Source organism: Falco biarmicus, chromosome 5 (genome assembly GCF_023638135.1).
Source record: "Falco biarmicus isolate bFalBia1 chromosome 5, bFalBia1.pri, whole genome shotgun sequence".
NCBI lineage: Eukaryota > Metazoa > Chordata > Aves > Falconiformes > Falconidae > Falco > Falco biarmicus.
In genome coordinates this window covers 16,864,322-16,877,632 of record NC_079292.1, presented here as the reverse complement: position 1 = coordinate 16,877,632, position 13,311 = coordinate 16,864,322, and the positions used below count along the sequence as shown (strand labels likewise).

Here is a 13,311-nt window from a genome sequence, read left to right as displayed (position 1 = left end):
GACCCCCTCGCCCCCCCGCCTCCTGCGCGCCGCCTCTCCGCAACGGGGCCGGCATCTGCGGCGAGGCCCAGCCGGGCTCGGCGGCGGCCCGGGCCCGGGCCCGCGGATCGGCGCGCGCCACCCCGCCGGCGGCTGTGGCGGGCGGAACTCTTCGGCGGCGGCAGCGGTGCCGGGGGGAAGGGAATGCCGGTGCGCGGGGCCCGCGGCGCGCCCGGGCCGGTGCACCCTCCTTTGGTGTCCCCCCGGCGCGGCCCGGCCCGGCCCGACCGGAAGCTCCGGCCGTGCTGCGTAACGCATCCGGGGCAGGGCAGGGCGGGCCGGTGCCGTCGCGATGCCGGACTACCTGGGCGCCGACCAGAGGAAGACGAAGGAGGAGGAGAAGGAGGATAAGCCCATCCGCGGTGAGAGGCGGCGGGACCGGCCGGGTGCCCTGTGTGCGCGGCGGGGAAGCTCCCCGAGCGACGCTTCGGCGGGGCAGCGGGGCGGGGGCGGCGCTGCCCGCGACCATATTGGTGCCGGGGGCGGCGGGGCTGAGGGAGCGCGGGTGGGGAGGGAAAAAGAGAAAAAAAAAAAAAAAAAAAAAGATTTTAAACCCCCCAGATGCGCTACGTGGCGCGGCGGTCGCCGTCCCTTCGGGGCCGCCCCGGCGTGGGGCCCGGCTGGGCTGGCGCTGTGTCTGCGGCCCCAAGGGGCGGTTAAAGGTGACCGTCCGCCTGGGTTTGGAGTTTCTGAGGGAGGAGCGGCGGGGCTGGGGGCCGGCGGCCCGTCGGGAGGAGTCGGGGGGGCGGCGGGGTATCACCGGGGGTCCCCAGGTCACAGCCCGGCCTCTCGGCCTCTCGTCTCGGGCCCGGCCTGGTTTCCGTACGGCGAAAGGCCTTGTGCGGCCTGAGGGTCAGCTGAAGGGTCGGCCTGATAAATCCTGGTAATTTCTTGTTGTTGGTCGGCAGAGCGCCCAGAGCTGGCTGTCACCCCGCCGGTGGCCCCGTCACCGGCAATGCCATGGAGGCAGGAGAGCACCACGTGGCTGATTTTTCTGGTGGTGAAATTGCCAGTTGCTCCTCATGTTTGAATTTCATTTGCCTTTATGTTTCATGTTAGTAAATATTAAGTAATGCATCTGGAAGCCAAGGCGATACTGCATGTAACCAGTGATGGACTTTGAACTGTTGCCACTCAAGGAAGGTTTTTAAATTATAGCAACATAGTGTTCAGTAGATATAAAAAAAAAATAATTAATGGGGTAATACAAAGAATCAGGAAAGAAATAAGGATTGAAAAAAAAAATCCTCTCAAAATGCTGTGTGATACACACTGCACCCAGATCTTCAATACTGTGTGGCTGGTGCTCCCTTTATCATAAGAAAAGATACAGTTGAATTGGAAAAGAGGGAGAACTGTGGGCCAGGAATGCTTGACGTGAAGGCTATCATTTGGTCAGGAAAAGAGAGAGCTTTTAGGAGAAGGGAGAGGGAATGTAAAAGGTCTGTTAAATGGCAAGCGATATGAAAGTAAATAGAGGGTGACAGTAGTAGAGAGTTACATTTTTCTTAGTTAATGGAGAGAGTTCACTGGAGGAATCCTGCAGCACTCTGCAAAAACTGAAGCGATTAACAGCTGACGCTGCTTGTTCTGATGTGGGAATTCTGAGGCTTAAGTACAATTTTTAGATTTCAAGTTTAAGTCAAGTGAAAGGAAGCATAATGCTGATTTAAATGGGGGGATTCCTTCCCATGTGTTCTGCTGCACGTTGCTGAAAGTTTACAGGTATTCAAAAAACTGATAGAAATATTCATGGAAGGAAAATTTTTTAAGGGCTGTTAATAACAACGTGTGACCCAGGAGTGCGAGCTCACTATGCGTCTGCCGCGTTTGTAGACCTTCCTGTTGGAGAAGGGATACTGGGCCAGACGGTTCATCTTGTCTAGTACAACTATTCCCATGTTTTTTGTTTTGCAATATTCAAACTCAGCATTGTATTAGTTATTGATTCCAGGCTGCTCTGGTAGCTTGCGGTAGTTTTTTGTTACGGAGACCAGCTTAGATTCGGTTGCTGTTCCCTGCTCTCACTGGGCATTTTGGAAGAGAGACATCACTGGTGGAAAGTGGTGACAGGTTTTCATTGTAGTTTTTTTAAACATTAAGAAACAAAAAGTTAATAAGATGAAGTTCTGATATCTTCAATTCCATCTCTGTACAGTCATAGGTCAGTAAACTACTCCAAGCGAGGCAAAGTTTAAGTAGCTTGCTTGCTGCAGCTCTGTGTGGAACAGTTTTGGACTGAAGAGAGTAGCTGGGGACCCTGTTTTGATTTTCTTGAATGTCTGATACTTTTTTGTTCCACTTTGGTTTAGTGAAAAGTAGAAATTGAAAAGAATCCCTTAAAATACATGATTCCATCTTTTAGAAGCGGAATTGATACTGCTGTATCATTTTTTTTTTTTTTTAACAATAAGGTTTTGTTATTAAAATTGGAAGCTAAGTCTTTCCTGTCTTGTTTCAGCTCTGGATGAAGGAGATATTGCCTTGCTGAAAACATACGTAAGTAGCATATGTATACAAGGGTGTTAAAGAAAAAAAAGTAAGTCCTCTTAGGAACTGAATGCAGGAGTGGAGGGATGTGTACTCAGTAGTAGTTAGTAGATCTGCTTCTCCTAATGCTTTTCTCTCCTGCCAAAATCTTTTCTCCCTTTCTACCTTCCAACCAGAAAGCCCCATACCCAACCCACAACCCTAAAAATAGTCCATTAGGTCTGTTAGCTTGAAAGTAACAATGTTTTTTTTTTTTTTTTCTATTTTTGTTTTGTATCTTGTAGCTGATTGTCATAGGGGTCTAACAGCTAGGGCTTTTTCACTAACCAATTTTCTTGCTTTATAACGAACAGTTAACTTCAAGACTCCTTCTCCCATCAGATTTACTTGCTTTTAGCCATCATGTTATAATACTGTTAGCAAGGGGTACACAGGCCTTGTGAAAAAGAATAGTCTCGGGGGGTGTTTTCTGCAGACAGTAAGGCTTAAAATGTAAATCTCCATGTCTCTACTGGAAAGTATGGTGGATCTGTGAAAAAACTCTTGAAAAATGAAACTTGCAGCTTAGTGTATGTCTGGATTTGCATATGTTTGCTAGAAGCCTGAATTTTGACACTGAGACTCATTTATGAAGCTTTGAAATATGTCTTGTGCCCACTGCGGCTTCTCTTTTGTTGGCAAGTTGATATGAAGGAGATCTTGTAGAGGAAATGCAGATCCAGATCTGCCTGCATTATGCAGGGGCATCACAAGCAAGAATCCAGCTTCTGATTTGCCCCATGGTCTGTCTGTTCTCTTCTGTGGGTGATAGAAGGGTTGGCTAAGGTAGTTACAGCACACCTACACATGATTTTCAGATAATATGTACAGATTTCTGTCTGTATATAATTTTTACTAAGCCTTAGTTTAAAAAAATATGACTGAACTGTGTTAAAAGAAAAAAGGATCCTTGAAGTTTACAAATGTGAAAAATTTCCATTCGCGCGGTTGGCCAATTGTGTGTAGCTGCATTCTCTTTTTGTGAACAGAAACATTGTTACTGAAACTTAATACTGTCTTTTTTGGCTGTAATCAATCGTTGGCTGTTACACCAAGACACATCTTGATGCTCAACAGCTCTTGGTATTTTTTCCTAAACATAAAATAATTTGAAATCTACATGGTATTTCTTTCTTTTCCAGGGCCAGAGCACATATTCAAGGCAGATCAAGCAAGTAGAAGATGATATTCAACAACTACTTAAGAAAATCAATGAGCTCACTGGTATCTTTCTTTCTTAAGATAACTTTCAATAGAAGAGCTGCCTACACCAAAACAAGTGTTCTAAGAAGCAGATTTTAAACAACTTCTGCATTGCTTTATTATTGTTATTTTTCTCGAAAGAATACATTTATTTTTTTGGTCACATGAGACACTTGCTGTGTAGGTGATGGTCTTTTTGATTGAGCAGAGCTAATCTGTACATATGGTTGTGTAATTTTGTGCTTTAACACATTTTTATTCAAAACTGTAATTTTTATATATTACACTGGCATGAAACAAATGCCCCTTTCTGCCGCTAGATGATTTGTTGGGATTTGTGTCAAGCTGTATTTGAATAGCGAGTGAACTTCCATAGACTGCAAAACCCCAGTGTATTATTAAGTAGGGGTACCAGTCCTTATATAAGGAAGAAATGTGTATCAAGGCAGTTAGCATTTAGTATCAGCTGGTTTAAAATCAGCTGGTCAGTTGTGGCAGTGACAATAAAAATTATTTTGTTCCCTTATTTACCTTTGATTCACTGATGTATGTTTGTGGCCCTGTTGCTATGCCTCTAGCCGGGAAGGCTGCAGTGTCTCTTCCAGTAAAATCCTTTATTTGTTCAAAACATATCCATATTTTGGAAGATTTGTAATCTTTGTGTGTGTGTGTGTATATAAATATATATATATGAAAAAAAAATTCATTTGTGTGAATCCGTTAGCTTCTGATATCTTGCACTAAAGCCTTCCATCAGTGAAAGCACTTGCAGAGTTTCACTCCTTTTCTGAAACTTTGAGAACCGCGCTTATCTCTGCTATCTCAGTCAGGCTTGGTTGTAATTGTCTGCGGGCTGTAGAGTTGTGTTAGAGGATGGCTAGACTGCTATTTGCATGCTTAGCTGGCACAGTCACGTAGGCCTCATTTCTTGAGGAAACTTGTTTTTTAGGAAGTCCTTCAAAGATATGTGTGTGTGTGTTTTGGAGATCTCTCAGAAAGCTTCCTACAGGCTTATATCTGAGGTTCTTGGTATGGGAAGGATTGCTGACATGCCAGTTAGCTGCTTCCTCAGCTCGTCTGTGTTGTACGTAGGAATCAAGGAATCCGACACGGGCTTGGCTCCTCCTGCCCTTTGGGATCTGGCTGCAGACAAGCAAACTCTCCAAAGCGAGCAACCATTACAAGTTGCAAGGTGGGTGCACTCTTCCTCCTTGCAGTGGAGCTGTAGTGATTTACAACTGATGTGTGGACTTTTTGTAAAAACAAGGTTCACCTGTTGTGCATATTAACAGTGGTTTTTACCATTGCATCAAAACTGGGCTGTGTTATGCTTGGTGACGCGTTACCTACTTCATACTTGTACTTATTCCTGTCATTATTGTATGATGCTGTAATAATAGAGTCACAAGTACAATAGCTATTTTGGTGTATTTGGAAAATACGACTCTGTCACCTTGATGCCGATACAAATAGCAAGCCAGTTAGTTTGTCTGCTTGGTGGTGTTAATTGTATGTTCTCTGTTAGGTGTACAAAGATAATTAATGCAGACTCCGAGGATCCCAAGTACATTATTAATGTCAAGCAGTTTGCCAAATTTGTGGTGGATCTCAGTGACCAGGTGGCACCTACTGACATAGAAGAAGGGATGAGAGTTGGGTAAGCAAAATCCTTGTGTTCTTATGAGTTTTCCTGGGGAATGAAGCTTTTTTATCTGATCGATTAGTTTGACATGTCAGCAGCTGTCATTTCATGTTTTTGCAGTGGTTGAAATTATAATGCCAATGTCTTTCTGTTGGAAGCCAGTAACTCACCTGCACGCTGTGCTGGAATCTTGATTTTGATACCATTCTGGTGAAAATTGTGCATCGTGGACTCACACCTTTCAGTTTGGGCCCCAACAGTGCTAGCTTTCAGGGAGCCTGTGTAACCTGCTGCCTCTTTGGCAGCCTGCACAGTTACACCCAGGGTGGCTACGGGAAGTGTTCGATGAGGAGGTGAAGCCTGTTGTAGAATTTGGTCTGTGGGATATTTTGAATTTCAGTTTTCAAAATACTTCGGAATTAGTATTTTTGGAAACCTTAAACTTTTCTGCAGGAGGAGTTCCATTCTCTAGCCCATCTGGCTCTTAGCTTTCAGGGCTGGGCTGTCTTGATGCCAGAGAAAAGAACAGTTTAAGAATTCAGCTGCTAATTTACCGAGTTGTTTCTACATGGCAGCTTAATTAACTGGCGGTAAAATAATAGTCTTTATGCTTTCTCACCAGGGTGGACAGAAACAAGTATCAAATCCATATCCCCTTGCCTCCAAAGATTGATCCCACAGTCACCATGATGCAAGTGAGAACTGCCAGTACTTACTGTGACATTGCTTTGTCTTGTAACGTTGATTACTTTGACTGGATTTTGTTGTGGGCTGTTGAAGGCCCAGGGACATATGCAGCCTCAGGCTGCTAACTGCTCGCTCACCCTTTTGTTGTGCAGGTAGAAGAAAAACCAGATGTCACTTACAGTGATGTTGGTGGTTGTAAAGAGCAGATTGAAAAGCTGAGAGAGGTGGTTGAAACCCCTCTGCTTCACGTAAGTAACCTCCAGATTGAAACTTTTATTATTTTGAAAGTATTCTGGTCATCTGTTAGCATTTGAAAAAACAAGAAGAGATAATACAGCTGAATAGAAACACCTAAGTGAAAGGAAGGCTGGTTTTAACAAGTGAAATCCAGCCTAGTCTGTTTATATTGCCCCTGATTGATGATTTTCTTAATTTGCATATACTCTTTGATGCACATAATCTTTAATTTGCACATAACCTTGCCTTCTGTTTTCCCACCATTACAGCCTGAACGATTTGTTAACCTTGGAATTGAGCCTCCCAAAGGAGTACTTTTGTTCGGGCCACCTGGTACGGGCAAAACACTTTGTGCCCGTGCTGTTGCTAACAGGACCGATGCCTGCTTCATCAGAGTAATTGGATCTGAATTGGTGCAGAAATACGTGGGAGAGGTGAGAGCAAATGCTTGACGGAGTGTGGAGTGGTTTGCGGATTTCCAGTTGTGGGGACCCGGCACCCTAGTGGGTTTGACAGATGAATGTACTGGCGTGCTGGAGGTACTGGTGGGGAGGAGCTGTCAAACTAATGGCTACTGATCAGGCAGACAGTTGTAAGACCTAAGTATGTTGTCCTTGAGGAACTGGATTTTGCAGTGCAGAGTTTAGTCTGCAGTTCAGGAGGACTCTAGGATTAGGATTCTGTTCCCAGCTCTGCCACTTATTTTTCACTTGGCCCTCAGGTAAATGACTTCTTTTGTGCTTCTGAATTTAAGAGTAGTAATTTGTCCCTCCCTTATAAGTTGCCTTAAGATTTATGAATGTTCTGTTATACATGTGTGTACAAATAAGAAGAGTTTTGTCATTGGAAACTTAGAAGTGTGTGGAGGTATGAAAAGTTTAATTTTGATAGTTTTCCTTTAATGTGCCATGAATCTTTAACAAAATGTTGGATATTGCTTTCAGGGAGCTCGAATGGTTCGTGAACTCTTTGAAATGGCCAGAACTAAAAAAGCTTGTCTTATATTCTTTGATGAAATTGATGCCATTGGAGGTATGTTTGCAGTATCTACAGCTCTAATCTCATAGGGGAACTTTCAGGCGTTCTTTTCCTGGTATAGTTCTTTACCTGGATTGCTGTATTTCAAGAAAGGTGCTTCTAAATACCTACCTAGCAGAACTACTACCAGCATGTCCCATGTTTGTGAGGCTGTCAAGAAGTGGTTTATACAGCCCAGATGAGAAGTAATTTTTGCACACTTGGAACACCCAGATTATTTAAACTTTAGTGAAGGATCTCATGTGTTGTGTTTGCAAAAAGTACTGCTGACTTTAGTCCACAAGCTGAAGGGGGCTACATATAAAATCTTTATTACTGCCTGAAAATGAATGTATTTTTTTTTTCCTCAAAGTATGTACTTGGGTCCTTTGAAAGTAGAACAGGTTTTATGCAGGCAAGGGAGGAGGATTTTGGTGGAGGGAAGGCAAAACAAACTACACCTAGAAATTTCAGCAGTTTGGCCAGTTATTAGGCAGGGAGATGGGCCCTTTCATACTAAGGATGAAGATACAGTGCTTATTGTAACTGACAGGCAACATTGCTCTTTCTTTGAAGTGTGTCGCTTTCAAATAACCCCTTCACACCTTTTTTAAACTCTTCACAAATATTTGTGTGTAATTTAGAATTATTTTTCCGGCAGTCTTCTGTGTAGAAGCTGTGACATCTCCATGTTCTGAAGGTCCCTCTCTTATTTTGTGAAACATGTGTCTCCTCTCTCCAGGTGCTCGTTTTGATGACGGGGCTGGGGGTGACAATGAAGTGCAACGTACTATGCTGGAGCTGATCAATCAGTTGGATGGTTTTGACCCACGAGGCAACATCAAAGTGCTGATGGCCACAAACAGACCTGATACTCTGGATCCAGCACTGATGAGGCCTGGCAGGCTGGATAGGAAGATAGAGTTTAGCTTGCCTGATCTTGAGGTGAGCATGCTTTCTTTCACAGCCAAGTATTTTTTGAGAGCAGTGTGTTTCTTCAGTTAGGGTGTTACTGTCTGGAAGCAGCTGACGAATATTGACAACAGCAGCATTCTTAACTTACATGAAACTACATGGAGATTGGAGGGATTAAAGATGTGCCAAAAAGGTTTTCCCACACCGAACAGATTCCATCCCTGGGCAAGAAGCCATGGTAGATAGCTGTAATCACTGCATATTCCTGTCCCAACAGATAAAGAATCCTTTAACCAGATCCATGATGTAGTTTTTACGTTGGCATGTGTTTTGTTTGGCCCTTTTGAGAGGGATTTCTTGAGGTACTTGTACCGTTAGAGCTCTATTAAAAGTTATTTTAATTTGGTATCGTGAACACTTAAACATGCTAGTCCAGACATGGGAAGCTGTAGCTGGGCAGCAAGTAAAAGATTTTCCATTAGCCCTTGCTGTGGATGTGGACAGCTGCACGCTAGAGTCATCGCCTCTTTCATACTGTGAACGCTTCTGTCCTCCGCTCTTTTTTTCAGGGGCGAACTCACATATTCAAGATACACGCTCGTTCGATGAGTGTTGAAAGAGACATAAGATTTGAGCTGTTGGCTCGGCTGTGTCCTAATAGTACAGGTAAGCTGCGTTGTTGTGGTTTTTTTTAACAATTTGGTGTATGCTTCACCTCCGCTGGTGGTTAGAGCTGAATTTGTTTATCCCTTTGTTTCAAAGGCGCTGAGATTCGCAGTGTCTGCACGGAGGCAGGCATGTTTGCTATCCGAGCACGTAGAAAAATTGCAACAGAGAAAGACTTCTTAGAAGCAGTGAACAAAGTCATTAAATCGTATGCGAAATTCAGTGCTACCCCGCGCTACATGACCTACAACTGATCTCTTGGAAAGTTTTCCCTGTTCCTATTGTTAAAACTTTCTGTGAAACAAAAATCGAAGTGTAGTAATTAATGTCTTGCTCCTGGAAGCTAGAAATAAACGGAATATTCCAAACAGTAGGTGCGAGTTCATTGTGAGTGTGTTCTACACTAGTGGAGTATTGCTGCTGTGGAAGAATAAACTCAGTGAGATTCTAATAATGCAGCCTAAACCAGTGAGATATTTTTAAATCGGATACCTGGGCCATGTTAGAAATCCAAAGTTTAGATCCCTGGTCACCATTTGCACCCCAAACCTACCATCTGTTGCAGAGGTGCTGAAAGATCCCTAAGGGACTGCAGTGTTTCCAGGTGTGCTCTGAAACGCTTGCATATGACATTCGGCACCAAGGTGTAGGTGTGTCCTGAGAAAGCTCTGGGGAGCTGCTGTGGGAAGAGGGCTGAGGAGAAGGTGTATGTAGCTCTGCTCAGGTGCTTGGTGCTGTGAGTCATTGCCCACCTCAGGGACGATGCGAAGGGGTTTTTTTCCTTCCCTTGTGTGAGCGCTCTGGTATCATCGTAACTTGATTTTTTTTTTTTTTCCTTCAGTGGTTTTCTTCATCCTTTTTGCCGAGATTCTTTGTTTCTTACCAAATAGTAAGTAGGTCAAGAATGAGGATTTCTTAGCGCTAAGGGAAGGAAGATTTCTTTTTCCTGTTCCTGCTCTGAAAAAGATTAAAAGTTTGACATCCACTACTGCGCACTTTGTCACATCACATTGTTACTTGTCTAAGATGCTGCTACACACGGAGCACGACCCCGACAGGGTCCTGCTGCTCCGGTAGCTGGGCAGTAGCTCATAGTTGCTGGCAGCAGGCAGTGTTAAGAGGTTGATCTTCATTCATCTGGCATGATTCTGTAGAGCTGGCTGGTTTGGTAAATGAAAAGCAAGCCTTTAATTCTCTTTTTTTTCAAGTGTGGGAAGTTTTGTGGGGAGTAAGAAAAGACCAGGAGAGCTTGAAGAACTACCTGGGGGGAAAAGTGCTTTTGGGAACTGCTTTGTCTTGGAAGTGAGAGTTTTATCAGGTTTTATTTTGATACAACTGATGTCAATTTATCCAAGCTTAGATTGTGAAGCCACTTTTTTTTTTTTTTTTTTTTTTTTTTTTTTTTTGAAGAGGAGGTGTGTACAACAGGGAAAGAGTGTGTGCAGCACATAGACTTTGTTAGCATTTTGGCTGGTGTCAGTATGTTGATAAGCAAACGAGCAGTTGTGGAAAACTGTTATCTGTTATTTTGGTAAGAGATGTTGGGGAGGGATGCAAGTTTATTGGTGGGACAGAATTTTTTTCATTTTGAGCCTGAAGGGGAAGTGGTTCCAAAAGCACCATTGAGAGTGTCTTGATATACCAAGAGCAGCACTTGGAAATCAGCGTACTTTTTACTTCAGTGTGTGACAGGAGTTTGGCTCTTCCCAGGTATCCTGCTGTACTGTCAGTGCTCCTGCAAGAAAGGAGGGGGAGAGGAATATTGTTCTGACTATTGAGGTCTGGAACCGGACTCGGCTATCCAGCGACGTGTGGCACGGTGGGGCGCTGCCCTGTCAGTGCAGACAAACTGGAGAGGGGAAAGAGTTTAAAGGCTGTGGCTTTGTTTAATGTAGCGCTGACAAGCCTAAGGATTTAAATTTGTAGACAGCAGTCTGTTAATCTGTATAGGAGAGAGGAAGTCGGATTACTGTTCGTGGCTGAGGTAGGCTGGTGAGCAGGAAGCAGTGCTTCAGCTGGTGGCAGCAGAGCACAGGAAGAGACGAGCCAGAAGCTGCCCGATTTTATTTTACTGGATGAGTTACCAGCGCTGCCGGTAGTGTACCCAGTAGTGTGGTGCCAAGTGCTCCTAGTGCCACGCAGGCTGCAATCTCAGCCTTTCTTGGGCGAAGGTTTTTCAGCCCACCAGCATTTCCACAGCTCCCCAGAAAGCACGGCTGTTGCTACCACGGTGGGAAACGCAGCGTTTAAGCATATCGCTGTGAGGCCTGTGTGGAGAGGGCTGCGTAGGATGAGGAGCAGGAACCTGAGCAGCAGCAAGGCCTGCGTGGAGGCGGTGACCCTTCCCCGCCTACCCTTTAGCAACAGGCACCTTGGGGCCAGGGACCTCGGCTTGTCCCACATAGAGTCTCACCAAGGCAAAGTGGAAAATTTTGACGAGTCATGATCATCACTTTATTTTAGAAGTCGACAGGGTTTTGCCCTACATAGTTAAAAACTGAAGCTGCAACAAGCTAAAAGTAGAAAAATACACTGTATGTAGATACAAAGGCTTGTTAAGCTGGTTAACATTGCAAGTGTACCAATAGTTGTTCAAATTAACACGCACAATGTGTTAACGTGCATTCAGTTCATCCTTTGAACTCCAGCTAAGCAGTAATTTCTGATGCAGAAAGCTTCCTATCCCTACTGGCAGGGGAGTCTGAAGAATAAAAATCTTTGCTGACTGCCCCCGGTTCTTGGGAAACTTGGTTTACCTGAAGCAAGCCCTACTCACAACAGAGCCTGGAGCAAAATGAAAGTATTAAGTTCTGCATTCAGAAGAGAGGAAGTCCTTTATGCGCAGGGCCTTTGATTTGAGGGTGCAAAATGAAATGTCTCTGATGTTCTGTTCCTCTGTGCTGTCAAAATAACCTGCAGAAGAAACATTCCGAAATTCCTGCCTCTGCTCAGGTTCATAGTGACTCTTGTTAGGGAAATACAGGGATTGAAGATTTCTTTTGTTTGCTTGAATTACATTTCCATGTTTTTCATCTCAGACCTGGAGTTGTGAGCAGTACCCCAGGAACCAGGTTGTGAAGACTATAGGGACCCCCCCCCCCCCATGCTACTCTTTCTTTTAAAAACCCCAATCATGTAACCTTTTTGAGTTCTATGAACTGATTTTCTCAAAGAACTTAAAAGCTGAGTCAGAAGCAGCACTGCTGGTAGGAAGGAATCTCAGGCAACAGAATAGTAGTACTTCTTTTTTTGTTTTGGACCACTGAGACTTCAGCATTTGTCTACATTTTCATTCCAGCTTAAGAGACTACATATAGGGCATCAGTTCTCAACTTTAATGGGCTTCACTCTTGCCTTAAACCAGTTTTGTCTTCAAACTTTGAAGCTAAATTAATTTTAGCTTAAAATCAACTGTATTCTTTTCTAGAAAGCATAACTAGGTTTTGGCAGTTAAAGTACCGTATTGGTAATATAATAATTAGACAATGAGCCTCTAATTTGAAGTTCACTCAGACTGAAAATGTTCAAGCAACAAAGAGTTGAGTATAGCTGAGACAGGTTAGATATTAAAAAAAAAAACAAAACTGTACCGTCCAGGTTTAAAAAGAGTATCAGCTAAATGCTACCAGTGTGAATTCAGTAATCCAGCTGGCAGATAATTACAATTTGTATGAATTCATCATATGCAGATGTTGACATCATGCTTTAAAATTCATTTAAGAAAGTTCTTTAAAGACACTGGTACAGTGCATTGCAATTGCAGAACAGTTATTTCCTGCAATATCTCACCTCATAGTGAGTTAAAGTGCCCATTTTCTGAACAGGAATAGGAATGTCACCTTGTCTTACCAGATTGTGATTGTAGCAGAATACACTGAATTTTCTTGTCTTGCCTGATTTTGTGCATTTATGTTGTTGGAAGGCTACACCCCGATTGAAAGAAAACATTCAAGAGCATGAAGGCTTCCAACTTCTTATCCACTCTTCCTACAGAAAATAAGCACCACCCTGTTACCCGTAGATACAAATAGCCTTAGGCTCTCTTTAAACTGTGCAAATTAAATATTCAGAAAGAGTCTCCATCAGCACAAATCTGCCTTCCGTTCTGCTCGATGCCAGTCTTCAGAGGTCAGAGTCGGTCTGTGAGGCCGACCTGTCTTTCACTTGGCAGGCAAGGACAGCATCATGAATACTGTGAAACAACAACTCTCTGGTTACAGTGTTATCAAAAAAAGTCAGTCTTGTCAGCTCATTCATTACAGGGCCTACAAAATAAAAACCAAACAAGCACATAAACTAAAGTACAATGATGGAAGACAACAGTATTTCAAGAAGATGACAACAACTTGCATTTAAAATAGCCAGGTGGATCACAC

General features: G+C 43.7%; 2 protein-coding genes across 4 annotated transcripts in view; one reads left to right on the top strand and one right to left on the bottom strand.

Annotated features, from left to right (window-relative positions):
- Positions 1 to 249: 249 nt before the first annotated feature.
- PSMC2 (proteasome 26S subunit, ATPase 2) lies at positions 250 to 9,308 on the top strand. The gene is made up of 12 exons (XM_056339204.1): positions 250 to 401; positions 2,501 to 2,538; positions 3,711 to 3,792; positions 4,864 to 4,963; positions 5,297 to 5,428; positions 6,036 to 6,108; positions 6,253 to 6,348; positions 6,607 to 6,771; positions 7,282 to 7,369; positions 8,097 to 8,299; positions 8,839 to 8,935; positions 9,032 to 9,308. The coding sequence occupies exons 1-12, from the start codon at positions 332 to 334 to the stop codon at positions 9,187 to 9,189; spliced, it is 1,302 nt and encodes a 433-aa protein (XP_056195179.1). The 5' UTR covers positions 250 to 331; the 3' UTR covers positions 9,190 to 9,308.
- A 2,054-nt stretch (positions 9,309 to 11,362) lies between these two features.
- Positions 11,363 to 13,311, bottom strand: part of SLC26A5 (solute carrier family 26 member 5) — a 36,607-nt gene continuing 34,658 nt past the window's right edge. For all 3 annotated transcript variants that reach the window (XM_056339194.1, XM_056339192.1, XM_056339195.1), the window contains one exon: positions 11,363 to 13,200. In XM_056339194.1, the coding sequence (XP_056195169.1) occupies positions 13,058 to 13,200 (143 nt within the window). In that variant the 3' untranslated portion in view covers positions 11,363 to 13,057. The remainder of the gene's footprint in view (positions 13,201 to 13,311) is intronic.